We start from the raw sequence: 25,166 nt of genomic DNA, 5'->3' as shown, positions 1-25,166 counted from the left end.
AAAAAACTTGTTTCACTTGTACCAGGTATTTCCATGAAATGTTCAGAATCCTTCCAGAAAGAATCACATTGTCAGTGTATAACCATTATAGAGCACATAGTTGCAAGTTAACTCTCGACAAAGGTAGCGAAGTGCATTGGTTTTAGAACAACCTTGTGGGCATAATCAAAACCAGCCCACTCAGTCACTTTCAGGTGGGCTGTTTTAGCTGAGCAAGTCCGCATGGCTTGGCATGACCTGCTGTGAAAGATGAAATAAACAGGATACTCTCGAATCTTTGCTAATGTTATTTGCTTCATTCAGATTTCACCTGCGATGCACAGGTGTTCAGGCTGATTCAATTTTCTAGTAATCCACAGAAATCAGAAGGTTTAACTTAGTATTCTGTGGTGACTTAATAGAAATTGAGAGATAAACTCTGAGTAAACATATTTGATATTTTCCTTGATATGTTCTTGAAGCTCCAGGATGAACTAAGAAACATTTTCATGCAACACATTTGTCTTTAATGCAGGAACTCACCCTGGTCTCCTTGCTGAAACTGAGTATGTACTTCTCCATGGGTTTGCTGCCCTATGCCTACCTTCCTATCTCATCCTACCTCAACCAAGCCCGTTGGACCTGGGGAGACCAGACAACATTGCTAGGATTTTTGACGCATTTTCTCAGGGAAGAATATGGAACATTTAGCCTGGTAAGTATACATATATATATATTTTTTTTTTTAAAGATTTATTTATTTATTCATACAGAACTGGGGTACAGGCCAGAGATGCGAAGGGTGAGAGGATTCACCAGGGACATAGTGGGGAGCAGAACAGGCAGATAGACGAAGTACACTGCTGAGGGGAGCAGTGGGCGGGTCAGGAAAGGTCTGCCGCGCCATGTGGTCACCTCCGGGGCAGGTGGGGATCGAAATCATGCGGAAGTGGCTTTAGCTTCTCAGTGCTGTGCTTTAGCCCACTGCGCCACCAGGGAGGGCCCCTGGTAAGTATATATTTAAAAACCTTTTCTTTGGAAATAAGTGACAAAATTTCAGCCTGAATCCTAGTTGAAAAAAAGAATCATTGTTTATCATTAACAATAGACATAGGGCCTCCCTGGTGGTGCAGGGATTAAATCTATCAAGCTATTGCCAGCCTCTGGACAAGAGTTCAGTTGCCAGCCAGGGAGCTATCCCACCATGGCACAGCAGACCTCTCCTGTTGGCCCACTGCTCCCCTCAGCAGTGTATTTCAGTAGACCTACCTATTCTGACCCTCACTGTATCTCTGGTAAATCTTCTCATTCCCTGCACCTCTGGCCTGCACTCTAGTTCTTGTGTGTATACATAAATAAATAAAATAAATCTTTAAAAAAAACAATAGAATTCCCATTTCAGTTACTTATATGACAGATTTGCCCCTTGGAGTGGGCATTTAAAATACAGTAGGAAAAAACTGAAATCACTTCATCTGACTTCACACTGTTATATATCCTGAATATATTTTTCTGGATAACAAGCATTAAAAAGGCTCTGCTGTGATCAGTTGAAACAGTTCCATCTTGTTAGTGCTGGGTATCACTCTGGGCTCCTGGTCTATGATTAAAACTATTTGGAATAAAAACGAAAAATATTTGTTGCTTGTGATGGAGCCTCACCCTGCCGTGCTTGCTCCTGTTATTAAGATCCAGGTGCTTCCCTCTCAGGTCAGTGAGACTATTCAGTGGCTGTCTGGGTTTTGGCCCTGGGTGGCAGGTAGGTAGGTGTTTCACATATCAAAGCCTTAGGCCACAACAGTAGCCTCTTCTATCAGAAACACAGTTGATCCAGTCAGGCTTTCCCAAAGCTACAGATTCCAGCTGTTCAGGAGCCTCAGGCACAAGCCAGTAATCATCACTCTGCACCCTTATTCCTAGGTTCCCCCTCTGCAGTCTTGCACAGCAACCCTGTGCACCCCCTCCAGTGTAGTGCCCTGTTTATAAAGCCCCTGATGTGGTGGGTGCCCTCGAGTTAACAGCAGCAGAGAGCCTAGCCCCAGAAGTCCCCCTCTCTCTCCTGGGCTGTACTCCCTGGTGTCCTGCAAACACAGTTCACTTGCAGTTTTGCTTACCCCTTTCTGCTGCTGCCCTGATACATACAGTAGCCAGCAGTTTACGTTTCAGGAACTGGTATCCTAACTACTGTGATTTGTAATTTGGTTGTGAATATGTAGAGGAGGTGTGCCTCCATCTTTACTCTGCTGCCATTTTGCTGATCTCCAAAAACCTTAAAGTTTCTAATTATCTTGACCAAATCACATTTTTTTGATGAACAGTGTTCTCATTAGTATTCAGTGTTAGACCTATCTGTGAATACTTCCCAAATATGATGTCACTAAAGGGAAACTGTTCTGAAAAGCCTTGCTAGGGAAACTTAAGACATAAACTAAGCAAAAACACTACATGTGATTACAGTAAAAGTGACCCAAATAATGAAGTGATGAACAGATGGTTTTTATTTTAATTTAATTTTTATCAGAATTTTCTTTCATGGTTTGTATTTTTTGTGTCTTAAGAAGGCAGGCTCAGAAGGGTACACATTATATGATACTACTGTTATAAGTTCTAAAACATACAAAAGTTCAGTAACTCATTGTTCAAGGTAAATATAAAAGTAGTAAGACTATCTATGTTTATAAAGTAAGGGAATAATTAGCATAAAATGCAAGATAATACTAACCTCTGAGGAGTGACAAAGGTGATTACTGTGAAGATTTTCCTTAAATTCCTATTCTTAAAGGAATGATGGGTATACAGGTTTTTAAAGACTATCCCCTTAATTTATTTATATTATTTTATATGTGTGTTTTTATGTAGGAGATATTTCATAATAAAAGATTAATAAGATGCTAATTATGAGTATTTTTTACTTAGTGACACTTGAAATTTATGTTGTATTTGTATGGTTCCCATACAAATATTGTATGAGGGCCATTCCAGATTTGAAGTTTGCATAATTCATACATAATTATGAAATACACTAACAAGTGGATAATGAACTCTAATCAAAGTACCAAAAAAAAAAAAGCTTAAAAAAGAGGCTGTAACAGATGTATAATGTCTATTAATTCATTAATATGTTAATCATTTCTACTGGAATTGTTTAACTGATTTTTTAGTCAGTTATTATCTCTGAAATTTTTCTTAAAGGATGTCTGTGTTTAGTTTTCACTGACTTCTGTTTAAAAAAAAATCAATAAGGCTCGGCAGTAAAGGCTTTGAGTGAAGATGTTGCATTGTATATTTAATCAAGATAGTTTAAAATACAGTAGTCTAACAAGACTTCAGTTTAATGTATACCCAAATAAATTTTCTCTTTTTTCTTTAGGCCAAATCTGAAATAGGGTCCAGTATGTCTGAAATATTGCTGTAAGTATAAATATTTGGAACTCCTTTTAAATGAATTCTCTATTAGGTCCTTTAAATGATTTTAGGGATTTTTGCGTTTATCTCCTTGAGAAGCAATGTGTCTGAGAGTGGCTTATTCACCTTGATAAGTAACAGCTGTTTGTGTACACTGTCAAATATTCTAGCATTTCCTTCAATGCCATAAGTCTTAGAGTAGCAGTAAATATAACTTTACAGGTAGAACTTGTAAAACGAAAAGGTTTCAGCTTTCAATTGAATATAAAATTTTCTTTTGATTTTTAAATACTTTTTTTCTTTCTGCTAGAGACATTTTGTGACATTTTATTTAGCATAACCTGAACAATTATTTTCTTGTTACATTGGATTGAGCTGTACTTTTTTAATTCTTTAAATCTTAATTTATTAAATCTCTCTTAAGACTTTTATTTAAGGTTGTCTTTAAATTCTATTCTTGACTTACATATTTTTCACAGCCAACCATATTAGAGTGAGCTTAAGCAAATCTATTTTACTTGTATTATCTATTAAAATTCTTTGAAAAATGGGTTAACATTTTAAAGCCTACATAGATTAGAGCAACTTAAAAAATATATCATTCCCACAACTTTTAAAGACTCTCAATATAAAATCAGAGAAGAAAACCTATTTATTCATTAAAAAATAATAATAATAAAATAAAATAAAATCAGGGAAGAATAAATTTCCATAACACAAAAGTCGTCTCCTAGCTAGCTATTAAGGGTTCTCAGGACTATTTGAAATCATTTAAAAACTATGAGAATAATATTTCCATTCTTATATGAGGCAGTTCATTAATTCTCACAATTTATGTGCTAACTTGCTTTCTTCCTTTCATTCATCCTTCTTTTCTTTTTTAAAATGTCATTTTTTTCATACTCAAAAAATGGTATATAGTCATAGAAAACTTAGAAAATATTGGTAAGCAAAAATAAAATTTAAATTGCCTAAACTTTCAACATATAGAGATAATCATTATTATTAATCTATTAACATTTTGTATATATCCTTCCAAAATTTTTTATATTTTTGTTTTTAAAAACAGAATCATAATGGAGCATACTGTTTTATTAGCCTGCTGTTCTTCATTTTATACTATATCTTGGAAATATTTCCCTACTGACAGTTATTCTTCTATCACACTTTGGTGGTTCTCACTCTTAATCTTAAGTTTCTTACTATGTCTGAGACATCGTTAGCTCCTTCTTTTTCTGTTGGGAAAGGTAAGAAGAAGCTTGATTTCCTTTTAAAGATAAGGCAGCTTTGACAGTGTCTCTGAGTGCCTACTTTCTTTGGCTTTGCTCCATGCTACAAGACTCACTGCCTCCTCTCTTCTGCCTACCTCTGGAGTTTGTATCACATTCAGATGACTGGTATATAGGAAATCCCACATGAACCCCAAAGACCTCTCGAGTAATCCTAGACCATACAAGCTAACTTTTATTAATTAAGCATAAAAGTCACTATGAGGACCTCAAAGGCCCCCTTTGTAAAAACCAGAGCAGTTAGATTATATATCAAAAAAAGGCTTAACAAAAATGATGACCGGCCCTCCCTGGTGGCGCAGCGGGTTAAAGCACAGCACTGAGAATCTAAAGCCGCTTCTGCATGAGTTCGATTCCCTCCTGCCCCAGAGGTGACCACATGGTGTGGCAGACCTCTCCTGACCCACCCGCTGCTCCCCTCAGCAGTGTACTTCATCGATCTGCCTGTTCTGTTCCCCACTCCGTCTCTGGTGAGGCCTCTCGCCGCCCCTGAGCCTCTGGCCTGTACCCCAGTTCTGTATGCACAAATAAATAAATCTTTCAAAAAAAAAAATGATGACCATTCACACTCACTCCATCCATGTTGCTGCAAAAGGCATGTGTTTATCTTTTTTGATTGCTGAGTAATATTCCATTGTGTATATATACCACAACTTTTTAATCTAGTCATCTACTTCTGGGCATTTGGGTTAACTCCATGTCTTTCCTATTGTAAATAAAGCAGAAACAAACATGGGGGTGTAGGTGTCTTTTTGAATCAGTGTTTTTGTGTCTTTTGGGTGGATACCTAGGAGTGGGATTGCTGGGTCATATGGGAGCTCCATTTTTAGCAGTTTGAGAAACCTGTTAGAGCCATATGTTAATGTAGAATGGTGGCACCATCCTAGCATTCAGTAAGGATTTCTAGTCTTTAATTGTTTCAGGTGGACGAAAGTGTTGAGAAAGGCAACTCATAATTAACTTACTAGAAAAATCCTTCAATACGATGGCACCTTCTCATTCATCCTTTTCCAGTCAAGCAAATTAAATTCTTTCCCCATGCATATCTCCAAATTGCAATCCTGTACAAGGAAATTATTGAATCTAACCCTAGGCAGTGACCATGTTTTAGAGCTTACATTTAAGCAACAGATCCCCAAGAATTAATTTCGAGACTGACTTCAATCCTTTTGAAGAATGGTTTGAAATGGGCCTCATGCTGGAATCAATTTTTCAAGTGTATTTGAAAATGAGTAAGGCTATCTTCTCATAGTAGATGAGTCTCCATTAGTAAAATATACATTGTGTGGTTTCCATAATTGTGGCATCACATTTTCTCCAGTAAAATTGCCAGTAGGAAGAAGAAAGCTCTTTGAGATAGAATGTAGAGTCATTTCTCTGTTAGAAAATTGGAGGCTACTAGTGCTATTTTAGAACTCAGATAATGCTTGGGAAATGCTTATAAGTTAATGGAAGAATTTAGTTTAATTACAGGGAAAAAATACATTTCTCTATACTATTTAAACAATTTTGAACCAAATAATATCGGAAACAATGAAACCTTTTAAGGAAGAAGGTAACCCAGAAAAGGATGGTTCAAAATCATTTATATTATTTACCTTTTTTTTCCTTCATGATTGTATCTCAAAAAAATCATTAGAGGCCATGGCTATACTGCCAATAGGAGAAAATTCAATCACTCATTTCAGATGACTTCTTATCCGATAGAAGAATTGGCTTATAAGATCAACACAGTATTCCACAGTACCATAAATGTATATGAATTATTTGTTCCACTCCTACCCCAAATTATAAGTTGGTAACTAAATATTACAATTGGTAAACATCCTAGAATATTTAACTCTTGCTTGTAGTACTTTTCCTCTCAAATTTAAAAAATAGACAGTCATTTAAAATCTGACTCCAGGCCTTCCCTGGTGGCGCAGCGGGTTAAAGCACAGCACTAAAAAATCTGACTCTAGTCCTTAAAGTTATTAAGTACATAATTACATGTGCTCTACAAAGACAATTTTATTTGGAAATAAACCAACTTTGTTTTCTGACAATAACAAATTATTTTGTCTTTTGCAGTTCTCAGCTAACAAATATGAGAACTGAACTCTCATTCAACATTCAAGCCCTTGCAGTTTGGGCAAATATATGTTTAACAAGAAAGTGAGTAGCATAAATCCTTTCCTCTTATTTTTTGTTCATTAATTGAGCTAATATTTTCACTGTCATTGTAGAACCTTGCCAGTATTATTTTATATTCCAGATAAATGACTCCCCTAGCCAATTTTATTAGCTAATATATATTACTTTCTTGTTGTCAATTATAAATGAATGATTTTGAAATCTTGAGCAAAGTTACTAACATTTAATGTCTTAAACTTTTGATCTGACTCCTTACTCTGCTCACAGCCAATTATTGTTGCTTTGCAAAAGAAGCAAGAAACTATTTTAATTCTTTTGAAGGTAAGAAGAGTGTATCTTCATTGGAGATTTCCAATGATAAATGTAAATATAAAAAAAAATACTGTTAACCTCTGTTTATATTTTTTCTGTTTTTATATAAAAAACCTCTTTTTATATTTTTTATATTTATATTTACTCGCTAATCTGTGCATTTTAATGAAATGTATTAATATACATACATTTATAATTTTGTTTCCTTAACACTTAACATTACATTGTAAGCATTTCCTAGTACTATAATGTTATATTGTAAGCATTTCCCAATACTATAAACATCTAAATGTTTATACAATGTTCCACCCTGTGTCCTAGAAGAATTCATTTAAATGTTCTCCTATTTGAGGAATCTTTAGATTTAGTAATTTAGATTCCTATTTGAGGAATTTTTTTACATTGATAAGTAATACCAAAGCATTTCTATGCATTAATCTTTGCCCACATTTCTGGTTAGTACTTAAAGACTTAGGCCTACTTTTCAAATTATAGGATCGATGAATGTGAATATTTTTAACACTTTTGCTCCATATTATTAAACTAACTTTCCTTGAAGTTTGTACTAGAGTGCTACTGCAGTCTCATCAACATTGAGATTTTCCATTTTTAAGTCCTTATTACTTTGATACTTGAAATTCGTCTTTGGTTTTGTATGCTTACTTACATCTTAAATTTAACAAGATTAATATTTTTTACTTCTTCAGCTTTTAACTTTATATCTTTTGCTGCATAGTCTCAAATTAAGTTGTCCATAATATCTAGTGCCATCTATATAATCTGCTATGTTTTAGTAACCTCTTTCTACTCAGGTTTTAAAAACCTGATCTTTGTTTCCACCTAAAAAAATAGAAAGTTGATAGATCCAAATATTTTTTTCTATAAAAATGGTGATATTTTATTGATATTCATGCATATAAGTAATTTTTTACCTATTTTAATGTTTTTATAGGAGCAGACTTAATTCATCACTAGTATGGCTTTTTACTGGAATGCTTTGTGTTTATTCATTGTTCTTTGCATGGAGGGCAAATTTAGATATCTCAAAACCTCTTTTCATGGGTGTGGTAAGTTTTTCTTCAATATTCTTTGAGCAGAAAGTTTGTAAAGAATTAACAATATGCCTTCCATGAATCTTGTACAAAGAGAAAATTATCTCAGAAATAGTATATGCACTATTATAAATTAAAAGTTAAAGTCTTTACTACTAAGGGGAAGGCCTCTTTTTAGGAAAAAAATGCAATGTTTACTTACTACATTAGTTAAATAGAAAAATGAATGTAAGTTAGATAAAGTTAGTCACTGTATTTAAGTACTTACTGATATAGGAACTACCTCATTTCTCCTAGAATTTTTTAAAGATAGCAAAAATTAGTTGTAGTTAGGGGTTCTTGCCAATATATTTCCCTATTTCTAAGCTTACCAGGTCTAGGTCTATGTAAATGAGCAATCACATTTCTGTTTGACCCCAGCTGCCCCCTCTTGAGAGAAGGGTATTTCTTTTCCTCGTATCAGAATCTCTGTAAATGTATGTAGCTCTTTTTAATAGTGGAAACCATCTGTTTTTGTGTGTGTTCAAAAGCTCTAACCAATAATGCCCTACTAGGTCACCTAAATTCTGAATCAATTGAAGAATGAGATAAACCAGAAAATGGATGGGATGATCACCCTGATTACCCATCAGGCTGAGATTGGAGAATGGGGTTTGCATCTGTTGGCAAGAGGGCTTCCATCACCTGTATCCCCAAATGGACAGACTGAACCCACTACACAGAGTGGGCCTCTGTCACCCCAGTCCCACACCACTGGGATCACAATCTGTCCCCAGACAAGGGCTTCCTGGGGGCAGCTCATTTCCCAGAGAAAAAGAGTGGCAAAGAGGGCTACACAGACCTAGTCCCAGCTCACAAAGTGACCATGTGACACAGAAGAGATAAGTGAGGGGATGGAAGGGCCAGGAGTTTTATCCTAGTGAAGCATCTCCAGAAGCAAGGAAACATCAGGAACAACACCAAAGCATTTCTCTTCCAATACACACATTGCAGGAGTTCGAGATGAGGGTTGCAGAATGGTGGGTCCAAAAGGAGAGAACGACACGTCAAACTGGGAAGTGTTTGAAAACTGAAAAATAAGGGGACATAGAGCTGGACTGGGGAAAGTCGGTTAATAAGACGGAATTAATAAGACAGCAGTTAGGCAACTAGGTGTCTGTGATAAGTACTATACTGCAAGTATTGTATCCACTTAATTGTGTAAACCAGTCACTGGACACTGTCCGCATCTCTTGCACAGGTAGAACGCTTCTGGATGCAGAGCAACGCCGTGGTGGCTGTCCTAGCTGGCATAGGCTTGGCTGCACTTGTGTCTGAGGGTAACCGACTGCTCAACACCAGTGGGTTGCAGTGTCTGGAATGGCTTTCGGCAACTCTTTTTGTAACTTACCAAATATATTCAAATTACAGGTAACACAAGAGTTGTGAAGAGCTTGCATTCAAGTCAGATTCTAGGACTTTATTTCATCCTTTCCTACAAAGTCACATAGTACTCACACATGATGAATACTTCTTAAAACTTTTGAACCAAAATCTCAGCATAAGTGCTAAGTATTTTCAGGGTATGGCAGACAAGGGTTAGGGCAGTGCATGCAGCCTGTGGATCTGTTTTCCTCTCAGGAGCCCTAAAGATACCTTATAGAATCTGGAGTAGATGTGGAACTTTGCTTTTGGAATAATATCTAACATGTCATTTAAGTCTTTTGGGCCTTTTTATGTGTTCATTTTTTGGGATAATATCTGACTCTTATCTGGTTGATTCGTAGTTTGAATATTAATTATTCTTAGATAATTAAAGTCATAAAAGTTTCTCAGCCCATATGCTTTCTTAGTGTTAATATACCTTTCAAAACTGATTAGTATCCATTAAAATAAAAATTTCAGCCTAACACAAAAGATGCCCAGGTTTTAGATGATAGTGCATTTATTTCCAGCGTATTGAGTCAGGATGACAGCAGTAAAGAGACCACTAAAGTTTTGTTAATACTGAGTCTTGATTGGTTGATTTCATGAGTTGATTGATTTCAAAAGGTAAAATTGCCTTTTCAATTTAACTTTAAAAACTGACATTGTTGGGGCCTCCCTAGTGGTGCAAGGGATTAAAGTCTCAGCACTATGAAGCTATTGACAGCCAGTGCTGCACAAATTCAATCCCTGGCCAGGGAGCTGACCCACATGATGCAGCAGACCTCTCCTGCCTCACCTGCTGCTCCCCTCAGCAGTGTATTTCAGCCAGTCGGCCTGTTCTGCTTCCCAGTCTGTCTCTGGTGAATCCCTCTGCCCCCTTCATCTCTGGCCTACACCCCATCTCCTGTATGCATAAATAAAGAAAAAAAATTTTTTAAACCCACCATTGTTTATAATAGCAGAGTAGAGGCAATGTTAAAAGGCTATGTCACCAGGAGGCCTGGTGGGAGAAGCATGTACATCCCAGACACAACTCCATGGCCAGCCCAAGAAGGGCTTACAAAGCCCACAGTGTGTTTCTCAACCTTTTTTTTTTTTTAAATCAGACATATATCTTAATTAGTCTTTTTAAGGTTTATGTATTTATGCTTAGAAGAACTGGGGTATAGAAGGGCAGAGGTGCATGCAGGGAGTGAGAGGAGTTACCAGAGACAGTGGGGAGCAGAACAGGCAGATCCACTGAAATACACTGTTGAGGGGAGAAGCAGGTGAGACAGGAGAGGTCTACTCCCTGCCTGGGGATCAAACAGGCCATAGTAGTGATAGTATGATAGCACTGAGGCTTAACCCTAGGCCACCAAGGAGGCCTCTTGATTATTCTTTAGGGCAAGCCAGGTTCAACATCAGGGATGCCTGTACCAGCTGGATGAGGTTTTATTTCTTTTGATTCTTTGCTTGCCACAGATGAACGAATTAGATAGCAGCTTCACTGGGTGGTCAAATGTGAGTCCTCTCCCTACAAAGTAGGGAATCATAGTCAGAAGCAATTGCATCATTTGTGTGAGGCAAACGTGATAACCACTACACTACGGAAATGCCACACAGCTGATCATTTGTAAAGACAAGGATAATGTTTTGTTCCTAGAAGTTTTTGTTTTATGATACTAAACCCACCGGTTCAGTCTTATCTGCACTTCTCACCTGCATTACATGCAGTGGACCAGGAAAGACTTGACTCCACGTCTTGACACTGTTACCCTTGTCTTCCTCTTTTCATGGGAAGTGCTCAGAATTCTTGCCAGTTATTCTTTGAAGTTAGAAAGTCCACTTCATCACTGAAAAATCTTTGGTACTCTTGTCAACAGCAACTAGTATCTGGAGAGCAAAAAAAACTCAACAGCTTTTCTTTCTTATTTGCCACATTCCCCAGTGATTGCTCTGTCTAGAAGAGAACCTGTGGTAGACAGGATCGACCTCTGCATGCAAGAGTCATACAAAAGTTGTATAAATTATGCCAGCTTTTGGCAGATTTCTTTTTGTATTTCTGGGCATTAGCCTTAAATTTCCTTAAATTCCTAGTGGAATTAGAAAATTTACTCCATCTAGTTTAATTGGATCAGATTTTAGGAAAAAGAGGGCTTACTTGTAAGCACAATTCTGAAAGTAAACAATATCCAATTTTTATACTGTAGTATTACTTCCTTTTGTTTTAGATGATAGTGTTCCTTTTGTATTTTCTTAGAAGTTATAAATTAGAGTAGTTTGAAACAGTAAATGTAGATTGTATGATGGGAAAGGTAAATTTTGGATGATAAAGTTTCAGTCTTAGTAAAACTGAACAGTCTGTGCTGTTTTAATGTTTTGCCTATTTAATTTAGCGCTTGTGACCAAAGGACCAACTATGTGATCAATAAGTTTGCAAAGAATCTCCTAGCCTCTATGCCTCAGGATGCGATTATATTACTCAGAGGAGACTTGCCAGGGAATTCTGTCCGCTACATGCATTATTGTGAGGGATTGAGACCAGATATTTCATTAGTGGATCAGGAAGTAAGTATTTTAAAAAGAAACTTATTTTATAGCATATTTTTAATCTGTTTTTTTACATTGATAGTTACAGTTTTCATGATAGGTAGAATATATACTACATTCTTTTAACTACTTTCTTATTTGTTCTGAATGTTTTAAGTATTAATGAGTTTCATGTTAAATTCAAATAATGTCCCAACTTTCTAGTTTACATGACAAGTCATAAAAATATTGGATTGTAAATTTATTTTTAAATTGTTCTTTTACATTTAGCCAACTCACCCATTCAAATTAACACTGCCCCCTGGTCCATGGATTATAATAAAAAATTAGGTTGACTATTAAAATAAGTCATACTACAAGTAAACACTTCTTTCAAGATAGAAATTACTAGCCATGAATCTGCTAGAGAATTTTTGTGTAACCTTTGTTACTCTTAGGACAACAAGCACTACAAGTACTTGTAGAGTACTTGTGAAAATGTCTAAGTGTATTAAAATAATCTTCTGGAACTGCAAATATATTTAATTTAGAAGACCTAATTTTGTAAACCATCAATATTTAAATTGAAGGGAACAAATCTATCTGGTTTCATCAAGAAAAGAGAAATTCTTAATATTAATAAAATTATGGATAGTTTGCATGGTACTTACCTAATAAATTTTGTTGAGTTAATGAATAATTAGAATTTGTCAGAGCAAACTATATAAACAGACTTAGAAATATAAGACAATTTGCAAATGCCACCTATTCTTATAAACAGTTTACATTTACATCATTTACACAGACTGATTAATTTGATCATCAGTCCAGCATCTAGCCAATAAATGGGTTATTTATTGACATTAAAGTACCATACTGTAATTTTAATACTACTTAGGATGGCAGCTAGCGTAATTGAGAAGCATGGATTTCAAGGTCAGACCTGAATTTAAGCTTATATATGTGATATGAGACTATGACATTTCCTTCAAATCTTTGTTTTTGTATTTATAAAATGGAAATGATTATCACTCAAACTAGGATGCTTTAATGCAGGAGACGAAATACCTGACTAAAGAGTTACTTAAATGGTGGAATTTTTTTACCTAACATAACAAGTAGTGTGGAGATAGGAGTTTTAGGTTTGGTAATACAAGCAGTTCAAATACCTCAGTGTTCTGGGGCAGCTCCCTTGGTCTCTTGAACTGCTGGCTACCCAGTTGCAGATAGCATATCCTCAAGCAAAGCAAGGTGCTTCTGCTGGGACTTTATCCCTCCTGATATTTAATGGGAGTAATATGTGCCTCAGAAGCCCCCAGCACATCTCCAGTCCAGCCCAACTAGCCAGCACTAAGTCACATGCCCACTCCCAAACTCCTCAGAGATGAGGAGAATAAGCGTATCACTACCCTGGACTACCTGATCGAAGTCAGAGTTCCATTAGTTAGAAACAGGAAGGCTCTGACTACTGAATGGGTTATCAACAGTATCAGAATTATTCTCTCTCTGAGGTTATTATGAGAAATAATGAGGAATATTGTAGCTTATAGTGGATATCTAAGTCATGTCAGTATCCCCAAGAACGGAAACTATTAGGTAATAAAATCTGAAGTTTGTATTTTTTGAGTCCTTACAATGTATACCTAGATTAAAATTAATCATTTCTAGTTAAAAGTTGGTTCTGAAAGTTGAGTACACATGTTCTAGGCAATGGAAGGGTAGAAGGTCCTCTAGGTAGTCTGCAGGAGGCCTGGAGGTGAAATGAGACTTGGTGCTGGTGTCACTGGTGATATATGTAGCCTGAGACCTGACATCCAAGATTCGAGTCACAGAGGGGTGGTCTGTGCCTCACACTTTGGCTGCACTTGTGTGCGTTTTCAGTTGTGTTCCTAAAATTATGTATATAGCATACTCATATTTTAGAGCTTTTCATTGATAAACTTGATGCTTTTCTAAGAAATATATTAAAAGGATGACATCATATGTTATTTTGCTGACAGATGATGACTTATGAGTGGTATTTACCCAAGATGGCAAAACATTTACCAGGTGTCAACTTTCCGGGGAACCGGTGGAATCCTGTGGAAGGAGTATTACCCAATGGAATGGTCACGTTTAATCTTTATCATTTTCTTGAAATAAATAAGCAGTAAGCATTCTTTTCATATAATAGCTTTTCTAAAAATCTTAAGCTCTTCTAAAATTGTTTATGTACAGCTGTGCTTCATCCAGAAAGACCAATTTTCTACACCTATTTCCCCGTCACCAGTGTGATTATCTTTGTAATTAAATTGAATATCTGTGCATAAATGAGGCCAGGCAGAAATAAATGTTATTGTTCTGGGTAAAGGAAAACTAAAGACAGATTAGCAAGAATAGCAAATAAGATCTTAGTACAATTCAGAGAAATTGGAGATGTGCCTGCCTACTTGAAATCATTGCAGGTGGATCAGAAGCAATTATATTTCTCCCCCAATCAACACTGTGGCCTCGTTTTAAGTGTAAAAGTAAATGTTTACCAGCAATAATCGCTATATAAAAATAGCTTAAGGATTTTTTTATATAAAAGATAAAACATTTTTATAAATAACAAAAATATCTACAGTTATGTTGGTTGAGATAATATAAGAATTCTGTACTTGAGAACATAAAATTATTCAAGAATAAGCAAGGTCAAGAATAAATAACTGTTTCAATGGGATAGTGTTGAACATTTCTCCTGCCCATGAAATGCTTAGATTTGTCCAAAGCATGAAAAGAAAAACTTTGTTCATAATTTCTATTCTCCTATAAAGGGAACTGCAGAAATCTTTGTAAATCCCAAAGTTAAATTATCCTTTACTGGCCCTCCCTGGTGGCGCAGCGGGTTAAAGCACAGCACTGAGAAGCTAAAGCCACTTCCGCATGAGTTCGATTCCTCTGCCCCGGAGATGACCACATGGTGTGGCAGACCTCTCCTGACCTGCCCGTTGCTCCCACCAGCAGTGTACTTCGTCTCTCTGCCTGTTTTGTTCCCCGCTCTGTCTCTGGTGAATCCTCTCACCGCCCCTGAGCCTCTGGTCTGTACCCCAGCGCTGTATGCACAAATAAATAAATCTTTAAAAAAAAAATTATCCTTTACTAAGAACATAATAATATGACTCTGACCACCAAAGGTTTACTATGGTTCTTGAAGTAATAATGAAAGTAATGGGTATATATGAACTGTTAGAGTAATTTTTAGATGTTCTATTTTGGAATAAATATTAAGAACCATTAATATTACCACTAGGTACTTTTTATGAATTTATTTAATTCCACCCCACAAATGTTTATCGACTAATGCATTCCAGCTTATATTAGATTCTGGCAGTAAAATGAAACTCAGTTGCAAATTCAAGTAGACCACAGTCTAGTTGCCTGTGTATATAGATATGCGTGTAACTAGCCATAACAGGATATGACAGGCTAGCCCAGTCTTGTGAAGTGTGAGACACAGCACATGTTGAAGACTTAAAAGCCCAAATTAATTTTTTCACACTTATATAGCTGTTCAATAGTCTATTTAGGAAAGACTGAAATAAACAAAAATGTTTACAAATGATCTGTAGATAACCAAATTTAAGGAATCATAAGTGACTGTTAAGGAGTTAAATTTACACCACTTGGAAGTTTAAATTATGTTTTTTTCTGCTTGTGCTAGGAAAGAAACATTTGTTTGCATAGGAATTCATGAAGGGGACCCAACCTGGAAGAAGAACTATGCACTGTGGCCTTGGGGTTCTTGTGACAAATTAGTTTCTTCGGAGATTGTTTTCGACCCTGAGGAGTGGATTAAACTTACCAGAAATATCTATAATTGGACTGAAGAATATGGAAGGTATGAAAAGCAGTATAGTTCTCATTGGAGTACAACTGTTTTGTGGACCTAAAAAACTTACTAAATTTTCAGATGCCTTTTAATGGGGGGCTGAGGAGAATCTTAATTTCTGTTAATTATTAATGTTATTTGCTGCCCACTGCCTATTAAAACAGAGGGAATATCCCTTTCCTCAGGTGAAGGACAGTGGGAGGAGGAGGGAGAGGAAGGATTGGCCAGTGGCACCACGGCTCTGGAGGCGGGTGTCTCCCACCACAGCATGGGTCATACTGCCCTGCCCACCACCCTGCACTTACATGCTAGAAGTGGTCCCACTAGCCCCACTGGCACTTTAAAGGCCACTCTGTTGCTGTCCAAATGCACAGACTCAAAATCATTTTCTTTCTTCAAGAATGGCAGATAGGGCCCTCCCTGGTGGTGCAACAGGTTAAAACACAGCACTGTTAAAACAAAGCTGCTGCAGTAGGAGTTTGATTCTCGCCAGTGAGCTGATCCACATGGCGCAACAGACCTCTCCTGTCTTACCTGTTTCTCTCCTCAGCAGTGAATTTCAGTACATTCACCTGTTCTGCTCCCCACTCAGTCTCTGGTGAATCCTCTCACCCCCTGCACCTCTGGCCTGTACCCCAATTGAGTATGCATAAATAAATAAATCTTAAAATAAAAGAAAGAATGGCAGATAGCTTCTCTGTGGGAAAGCTGGGGCTTGAATCACTTTTTCTTTACAGCTGTTTGTCAGCAGCATTGCTTCAGGTGCGATTAGTCTTCCTTGAAGCTTTGCTCAGGGTTGACTCTCTCCCCTGTGAAAGATTAATCCCTACCTAAACAAATCTTCCTCTAACGCCTAATTTTAAAATTTTGATTTGAAATCCTGGATTTGAAGATCAGATAGCCTGTTGCTTGTCATTTAAGAACAACGAATAAAAATTGTGAAAAAATGCCACAGAGGTTTTTTTGGATCAGTGTGCAAACAGGCTCATTGCTGTGCCTCTGCTCACGGTGGGTGACTAGCTTATAGCAAAGTGCTCTGTGACCGTCAGGAGGGAGAGTTAGACAAGCACCTCCTGTCTGAACAGCGGAAACACACATATAAAGCATTTACTCACTATCTTCATTCTCTCTACTTAGGGAAATTTTAATTGCAGAAAGAAAAAAAGAAAACAACAAATGGTTTGACCAGCATATTTTAAGTAGTTTCTTCCCTTGTGCCAAGCCAGGAGTCCCCTCTACACAAACTAACTTCCTTCAGTGCACAGCTGGCATACTGGAAGCTGTGTCCAAAGTAACTCTGGCCTCATCCCTGCCCTGTCGTCAGCTAGCAGTTCTGGCCTCTTCCACTAATCCTTTGTTTGCTCTCATGAGACACTGGAACTTATTATGCAGAGTAGGAACACATTTATCAAAACTCCAAATTCCTAATGATTAAAAGTTCAATCATTTTCTAGGAGAATAAGTTTATTATTTTGGGTCTGTTTTATAAGCTTCTCGTGTGATTATTAATCAGGTATTACTTGTCCATCGATTAATGTAGCTGACAGAAAAACCTTGTTTTCTTGTAATTGTAGGTTTGAGCTCTCTACTTGGGAATCTGTGGCCAATGAGGAGATGTGGCAAGCAAGGTGACTAATCTGCATTTTGTGTCTTCATTATACTTTAAATATGGCAGAGAAATAGCCTGTTGCACTTTTTCATTTGGAGAGGGGTGAGTGGTGATAATAACAGTATCATCTATGAGCAATTACCTTGTGAGGCATTGTACATCATCATATGTGAATAATCTCATTGCAAAATAAGCATCTGTCAGCTTCTGAGACATTAGCTACCCCATGCTTTCTTGCTCCCAACAAACCAAAGTGAGTGTAACTGATTGAACAAAAGATGTCCGTCTCCATGTATGTATGATGTATAGTTAATTATTTAAACATCTATTGAATACTGACTGGAGGCCAGGCTCTGTGCTAGGCATGAAAACCAATATATGGATATGACAGTTTCTACCCCCAAGCAGCTCACAGACTAACGGAGCAAACAGAGGTGTTGGAAGAGATTTGAATGTCAATGTGTTAGATGTTTGCTACACTTTCCTGCTATTCCTGTGCTGAACACTTAGTGGTGATGTTTTTGACTCTCTGTCCCTGCCATTATTTTAAAATAATCAAAATACCTAACAGACTTTGCTCCAATTTTAAAGTAAAGTCTTAAGTGGCACAGACAGGTGTACCAAGTACATACTAAGTACTTCCTTCAGCAAAAGTGTATTCATGTCCAGTCTGGGCCAGGGACTTCACTTGGGTCCAATTATAGTGTAAACGTTTTATGTATGTTTAAAGAGATTTATTTTAAATATTAAGAAGTACAACTCCATAATAACACTTATAAATTAAATATACTCTAGTTTGTGCAGTAGAGTTTTTGGAAACGCCAGACAATGGCATATTTTAAGTTACCTTTCTAGTTGATAAGGACCAATACTTGTTTTGATGATCTAGTGAAATATATGTCATATATTTGCGCAACTCTCCATTGTGATTTTGGGAAAGTTGGTGGAGAAATCACTTAAACAAAGAAAGCTGCCACAATCCAGTTTCTTATCAATGGAAAAGTCTGAAAGATTTAACTTTGAGTGTGAAATTGACAACATGATTTTAATGAAGCTTCCCACCCTGCCCCACCCCCACCCTAGGATGAAAACACCTTTCTTCATCTTCAGCCTGGCAGAATCTGCTAACATGCCTTCAAATGTGCAAGCTCAACTCTACACTCATGCATACAATGTATGTGTTGCTTTAATATAAAGAAATATTTGTTGGGATGGTGGTGGGGATGGAATGGAGAAAGGGTATATTATAGTCGAGTTTTGATTTTCTTCTTTCCAGGCTTGGCTGGATATTACAAAGTGGTATACATGGGAAATTACTTATGTGTATCATAAATAACATCTAAAGTAAGTGGCTGTGGTTGGCAAAACGATGGTCCTTCCTAAAGATACCCATGTCCCAATCTCCAGACCGGTGACTCAATGACCCTTCATGGCAAAGGGAACTTTAGAGTGTGATAAGGCAGTTATCCTGAATTACCTTCATGAGCCCAGTATAATCACAAAGTCTTTACAAGGGGGGTGAGAAGGAGGGGATCTGTATCAGAGAAGAAGATGCTGCACTATCAGCAGAAGTCAGCTGTCAGCAGAGGTCAGAGAGAAAGATTGAAGCAACATGGCTGGCCAGGAAGATGGAGGAAGAGGTCACAAATTAAGGTGGACCCTGGAAGCTAGAGAGAGCAAAAAAACAGATTACAGAACCTCCAGAATGTCTGCCGTCCTGCCATTTTACAAAAACTTTGATGTTACAGCATCCAACCTTCAGGAGTATGAGATAAAAAAAGTGTGTGTTGTTTTAAGCCACTGCATTTGTGATCATTTGCCACAAGAATAGCCTTTTACAGATTACCCTCTATTCAAAAATCATGACCTTGGCTACCTTTGATGGGGCCATAGCTGGTTGAAATTTCACAAACAAAGGTAAAGGTCATGAGAGGGCTCTGTGTTCTGTGACCCCATGAAGTCAAACCAACAAAGACCCAGCAACAACTGAGGCTGCACCTTGGTCCTCTCTAATGGCTCATGACGTGCAGAGAGGCACTGTTTTAGTAGGCCCTGCTACAGCTACAGAACTGGACTCTACAGATTCCAGAGACAGTCTTGGGGCCTGCCATATAGGAATCAGACATCTTGGCAAGGGCCAAGGTGAACAGAACCCTGGAGCCAAAGGTGTGAGCAATTTGGGATAATTCTGCTATTACTAGGTCATAGTAGGTTACTTCGCCAAGGCACTTACTTAGAGCTAAGTCAGAGTAGCATGGTGTTCAGTTAGAATAGACTAATTTTATACCTAAATTTTGTGATCATGGGTGTATTGCTTATTTTGTTAATTCATTCACTCAGAGCTTTTATTAAGCCCAGCCTAGTTGATACCAAAAATTATGTGATGCAATCAAGCATTGTCCTTGCTATTGAAGAGGTGGCAGGCTAGAGCAGGAGGTAGAAGATAAAGGCCTTGGTTAAGTGCAGACTGGTGACAGCAGAGGTTTGCAGAGGTGGCAGTGGGGAGAGAGCAGTACAGAAGTCCACACTTCTGAAGAGATGCTGTGAAAAGAGGGAAGAGGCCCAAGGAAGTGTCACCCTAGTGAACAGGAATACCAGACAGGTGGGGGGGGGGGCAGGACATCAGGGAGGAGAGAGGGAGGACAGACCATCAGGAAGATCAAGGGTGAAAACTTGGGATCACGCGAGCTTGGGAGCTATTCTGTGCCAAGGAATGCCCAGCCTTTTATACTTTTCTTACTTGGGGGACTCTCAAGAGATAGGGAATCAATAGAGAAAAAAGACAATGGGGAAAGGAAGACAAAATTTGAAGATTTTACCGAGACAGTGAAAGGGAAGGGGGCAGACTTAATAGCTTTAAGTTATATTAAACCAAGGTGATTTTTTCTAACATATTGACTGAAGGAAACCAGGAAAATTTGGCTTTAAAAGACAGCCTGAGCACAGGGTTATTTAGTAAATACCAGAATGACATGTCAAACGGGATTGTGGAATTTTTGTGTGTGTGGATGTTAGTAGGTCTGCATTTGTCTGCGCTGGAGTAGAAGTTTGGGAAATAGGTAATAGAATTGGATCCCTTTCAAGTCAGTGATATGATGAATACGGTTCCAATTCGTACAGCACTTGTTCTGAAAAAAGCATCGTTTGTTCTGTGTTCTTGTAGAATCCACTGGAAAACTTGAGTTCTTAGGGATCTGACTCTAATTTGACAGTTTCCAAGAAGGCTGTGAAGTTTCCAAATTAGCAAGTGTGATATTCCACTTTACAGATTTGTATCTGCTGTCTAGTTTTTTTGTAAAATTTCAGTGTTTTCCTTTTGGAAAGTGTCTTCTAAGGCTAAAATAAAATTTAACTCTATCCATTAGTATTATTTTTGATGTTGAGCAAAATTCTAAACTCTTATGGGCAAAGTCTTAACTGTCAAATTGTAATTATGGTATACTATGAAGAATTTCAATATTTTATTTTAAGAATGTCTCAAATTCTTTTATGCCCAACCTATTAGATGAAGAGTTTCTTTGATTCTTTTATTGTATTACTGTTGTTTTTAATGTGGAGAGAAATTTATATAAAAATGTGAGACAAAATTTAAATTCCTTCAAGTTCTTTTTCCATGCAGTTTTCTAAAGAAAGCTATTTTTTTCTCCAACAGCTAAATTTAGATTCCCAACCTTTCTGCCTGTTGAGTAAATAGCTTTCCATGAATTAGAACTAAATCCCTTTCCCAGAACATCTTTCTGGAGGAAGAGCATTTTGTCCTGACACAGTGTGTCTTAGGTTCCCTCTGCAACATCCGAAAAGCCCCAGAAGCAGTTTTAGATGAAGCATATTTGCCTCCTGCTACTGTAATAATTACAGTAACATCCTTGCATTTTCTGCATGGCCTAGCAATGATTAGATTTCTACTGTAGGCTGCTTGGATTTGTGTATGTGTGTGTTATTATTCCTCTGTGTTTTCTGTTATTTGAAAAAAAAAAAACATTCAAGGGATAACAATGGGATACCAACATTTTTGCTGTCTTCCAGCTTTATAAGGAGATTGTCTATTTTCAAAAGGAGCACCCAGTGAATTGGCACAAGAATTATGCCATTGCCTGTGAGCGGATGCTGCGCCTTCGGGAACGAGGTGCAGACCCAGAAGTCTTGTTATCTGAAACCATCAGACATTTCCGTCTCTACTCTCAGAAAGCACAATATGATCCACAACTGGCTGATATTTCACTTGCGCTAAAGCACCTAAGAAAAGAACTGCAAAATCTGAGAAATATGAAAAATGTCTGAGACAGCGAAATGTGAAAAACCTGCTCGGCATTCAGCTTCCAGAATTCTAAAGTCCAAAAGTTTTCCTCCAAGAAAAGAAACTGTATGAAAAAAAATGGAAGACTAAGTTGTTTCCCAGATATAAATCACTTGGTACAGAAATACTGTTTAGTACGGGGTTTAGTGAGTGATGGGGATATTTATGCAAATTCTGTTTTTCCACTTTATCAAATAGTATTTGAACAAAAATCATTCCAGAAATTTTCCTATTTCCAACAGACTGCTTGATTACATTCTACAGAGAGCAAACTTTGTTCATTTTGAAAATGTTGACCGTGAATCTTTTAAGGGCCCTTTTTGTTGGGATTGGTTTTAAGTTCTTAAAACAGTAGTACAGGACCAAAGGTTTTATCTATTTCCCAAAAATGATTATTTTTTTTAATTGCTGTACTTCAAATTAGAATACTTGGGGTTTGTTTGTTCTTTCTTTTTTGACTAGCTGTGGTTGTTACATAATTTCACACCTCCAGCTAAACACCAGTTGAGTGCTACTTTGAAAAAAGTTGGAGTTTTATTGCTTAGATAATTCTCTGAATTCACTAAAAAATGAATCTAACTTGTTTGCTTTCTTTTTCAGCTGCATAAACTGATTGACAAGTGAAAAGGATTATGTACTCCCTTAATTATTTTTATATTTATGTTTGCCTGCTATTTGGGTTCATAAATCTGGACCCAATAATTAGTAGACTTCTGCAGCCAAATTGCAAAGAAAGGAAGGGTGAGGAGACGATGGGGGAATGGTTCAATAAATTCATTTCTGTTACAAGCATCTTTTATACATATTACTAAAGAGAACATAGTAAGAAATGCAAATAATAGTTCTTTATTTTATTATGACAGTTAATTAATAGCAACCTGTTTTAATGAATAAAGTCACTCAGAGTCCTTCAGCACTTCCTAAGTAGAGGCCAGAATCTGTAGCAATTCTTTCCCCCCCAATTGTATAGCTCCTAGACTCCAAGCACTATATAGGCCCCTGTATAGAAATGCTCACTAATGAAGAGGGAGGGCTAGAAGCTTGTCTGCATTCAAAGATCACTGGTGAGTCATTCAGCAAGAAAAGGCCCCTTACCAGGAATAGTCACAGTTCCGTGGCATTGTACTAGCAAAAGGGTCTGATCAAAGGTCTCCTGTGGAGCTTGCATGGTTCCCTTTCATACTACGACCATAATTAAAACCACTAATTCTCTTTTAAAATGCTGCAGGATGCCATGTAGGCATCTGTCTGGAGTGTCCTTTGTGATGTCATAAGCTGTTAAGGACCAGTGCCGAGGGCTTTTGAGTGAAATGCCAGTCATGAAGGTGCTTCAAGACAAGGGTGCCTCTAAAAGCTTGACAGGGCCTTGACTGCACAATTCGAGCTGAATTTGCCCCTTGTCAGCTGCCAGTAAATAAATCTCAAAGGGGGAAAAGCTGAAGTTTCATTACCTGATCCATGGGGCTTTGTTGGTTTTGGCATCACACAGGGGAAGCTCTTGCCCCTCCATTCTCTGGATTTGAAGATGTCCATTGGAGCCTGCAGTGCCTGGACAGGGTTCAGAGCGGAACCTTTTGAAGAGTGTCAATAGTTGTAACAGTTCAGCTGTTAGGAAGACAAATAAATGGAGGAGCTCATTAATCCGCTTTTGGCTCTCAGTGCCTTTTGCCCTTTTATCACAGCCTTATTAGGCTCCTACTCATCTTGAACCAGAAAAAAATAAATTGAAGTTGTTGAGTACTAATTGGCAAAGACTTTTAATCATGGGCCAAGAACTTTCACTGACTTGAAAGTAACTTCTCCACAGGGAAGAACCAAAAACCTGGTTTACCTTAAAACAAAAACCTGTTGGAGTTCAGTGTGGTGTAAAAATTTAAGGAAGCATTGATAAATTGTTGAAGTTTGTCCATTTACAAAACATTATGGAAGAGGATGATTCCTACTTTTCTTTTTCTAAAAAAGTAGTACAGTCAGCAAAAAAAGTGCAATAAAATAAAAGTAAATGTTCCCTGGAATTGCATTGTAGGTATGGGTAAGAGAGGAGATTGCATGCAGATGTGAGATGGTCGTGTTTGCTTCTGAACAACTCTCTGTGTGGATGTGAATATCCATTTGAGCATCTATAATCGGATGTGATGTTGAAAGAACCTTATTAGAAGTACTGTTTTCTACTTACTGTTTCAAGAATTAAAGCAAACGACGGCCTTTTTGGGAGAAGATCTGCTTTCTAATTTGTGTCTCCACGGTGGCTTTCCATCTATGTCTGAATATGCTGTGCTCACCAACTAGTGTCAGTGGTGCATAGATGTTCTGTATTTTGCAACAATGGCTTGGAACACTCTCTCAGAGTAATCAATGATATGATGACCCAAAGTAGATGGGATTATAATTATTTAAATTTCTAAAATCCATCCGTCAATGAAAAAATAACAAACTGAGATTTGGGCTTCATTCCCAGATCAGCTACTTTGAAGACTCTTTCCTTTCTATTGTGTGAGACAAGTTACTTTCTTTTTGTCTCTCTTACTTTTCCCTGGCTAATGCATCAACACCATAAAATCTAACAGAAGGGGTTTCCTTCAGTCTAACCCCCTGATACGGAAGAGAATGTGAAGGAGGTGACTTCTCATGGAGGATTTGGCCAGCATTCTCAGTGTCCCTGGAGTGCCAGGGGTTGGCATGACGACAGGAACCCCACAAAGCCAACTTCTGCCTGGACTTCAGCCTGAGGGGCAAATAGGAGCCAGCAAAACTGTCTGCCTCTCCACATGCTGCAGTGCCCTGCTGCCTGGCCCTGGGGCTGGCACACACCCCAGAGGGCAAGTGGGGAAGGGGACTGGACTGCCATGTTTTTTAGGTCATATTCCCTCTGATAGGAGGCAGGCTAGGTTTTTGATAGTGACTTTCTTCTCTTTTTAATAGGACCCATTGTAACAAAGCTTTTGTTCTATTCAAAATAAAGCCAAAATAGGAGTCCCTTACTAGCATACAATTTTGAAATCTTCAAATAGGAATTGGGAAGGTTTTTTTTTTTTCTACCCATGTTCTTAATGTTTTGTGATGACAGGACCATGTTTAGCTTTTATATTATTTAAACAAAGCCCATTTCAAGTGTTAGGACTATGTTATTACTCGATGGTTTCTTAAGTCATCAGGCTAAGACATAAAAAAAAATTTAAATTTATATTCTAAATGTTAAGCAGTGTGAGTCCCTAATTATATTTCCATCAATATCCAACAGAATTTAAAGATATTAATACTTCTAATATTCAGAAAAAAATTTGATACCAAAGGTTGAAAAAAAAATGGATACTTGTGACAG

The 25,166-nt window shown here is 37.5% G+C and overlaps 1 protein-coding gene across 3 annotated transcripts in view; it reads left to right on the top strand.

The window, feature by feature from the left end:
• The window catches only part of TMEM260 (transmembrane protein 260), a 54,858-nt gene extending 29,974 nt beyond the window's left edge, over positions 1-24,884 (top strand). For 2 of the 3 annotated variants that reach the window (XM_012724698.1, XM_004681846.2), the window contains exons 6-16: positions 515-694; positions 3,350-3,390; positions 6,744-6,827; positions 8,071-8,185; positions 9,411-9,580; positions 11,956-12,127; positions 14,089-14,237; positions 15,771-15,947; positions 17,513-17,566; positions 18,631-18,721; positions 21,574-24,884. In XM_012724698.1, coding sequence (XP_012580152.1) covers positions 515-694; positions 3,350-3,390; positions 6,744-6,827; positions 8,071-8,185; positions 9,411-9,580; positions 11,956-12,127; positions 14,089-14,237; positions 15,771-15,947; positions 17,513-17,566; positions 18,631-18,721; positions 21,574-21,828 — 1,488 coding nt within the window. In that variant the 3' untranslated portion in view covers positions 21,829-24,884. Of the gene's footprint in view, positions 1-514; positions 695-3,349; positions 3,391-6,743; positions 6,828-8,070; positions 8,186-9,410; positions 9,581-11,955; positions 12,128-14,088; positions 14,238-15,770; positions 15,948-17,512; positions 17,567-18,630; positions 18,722-18,823; positions 18,892-21,573 lie in introns of all 3 variants that reach the window. The other variant, XM_012724696.1, reaches the window with a different exon arrangement.
• Positions 24,885-25,166: the final 282 nt, after the last annotated feature.

Source organism: Condylura cristata, unplaced genomic scaffold (genome assembly GCF_000260355.1).
Source record: "Condylura cristata isolate star-nosed mole 26May11 unplaced genomic scaffold, ConCri1.0 scaffold00013, whole genome shotgun sequence".
In the NCBI taxonomy this organism is placed as follows: Eukaryota; Metazoa; Chordata; class Mammalia; order Eulipotyphla; family Talpidae; genus Condylura; species Condylura cristata.
Note: the sequence above shows the minus strand (reverse complement) of the source record. Positions and strands in the feature narration are given on the sequence as shown.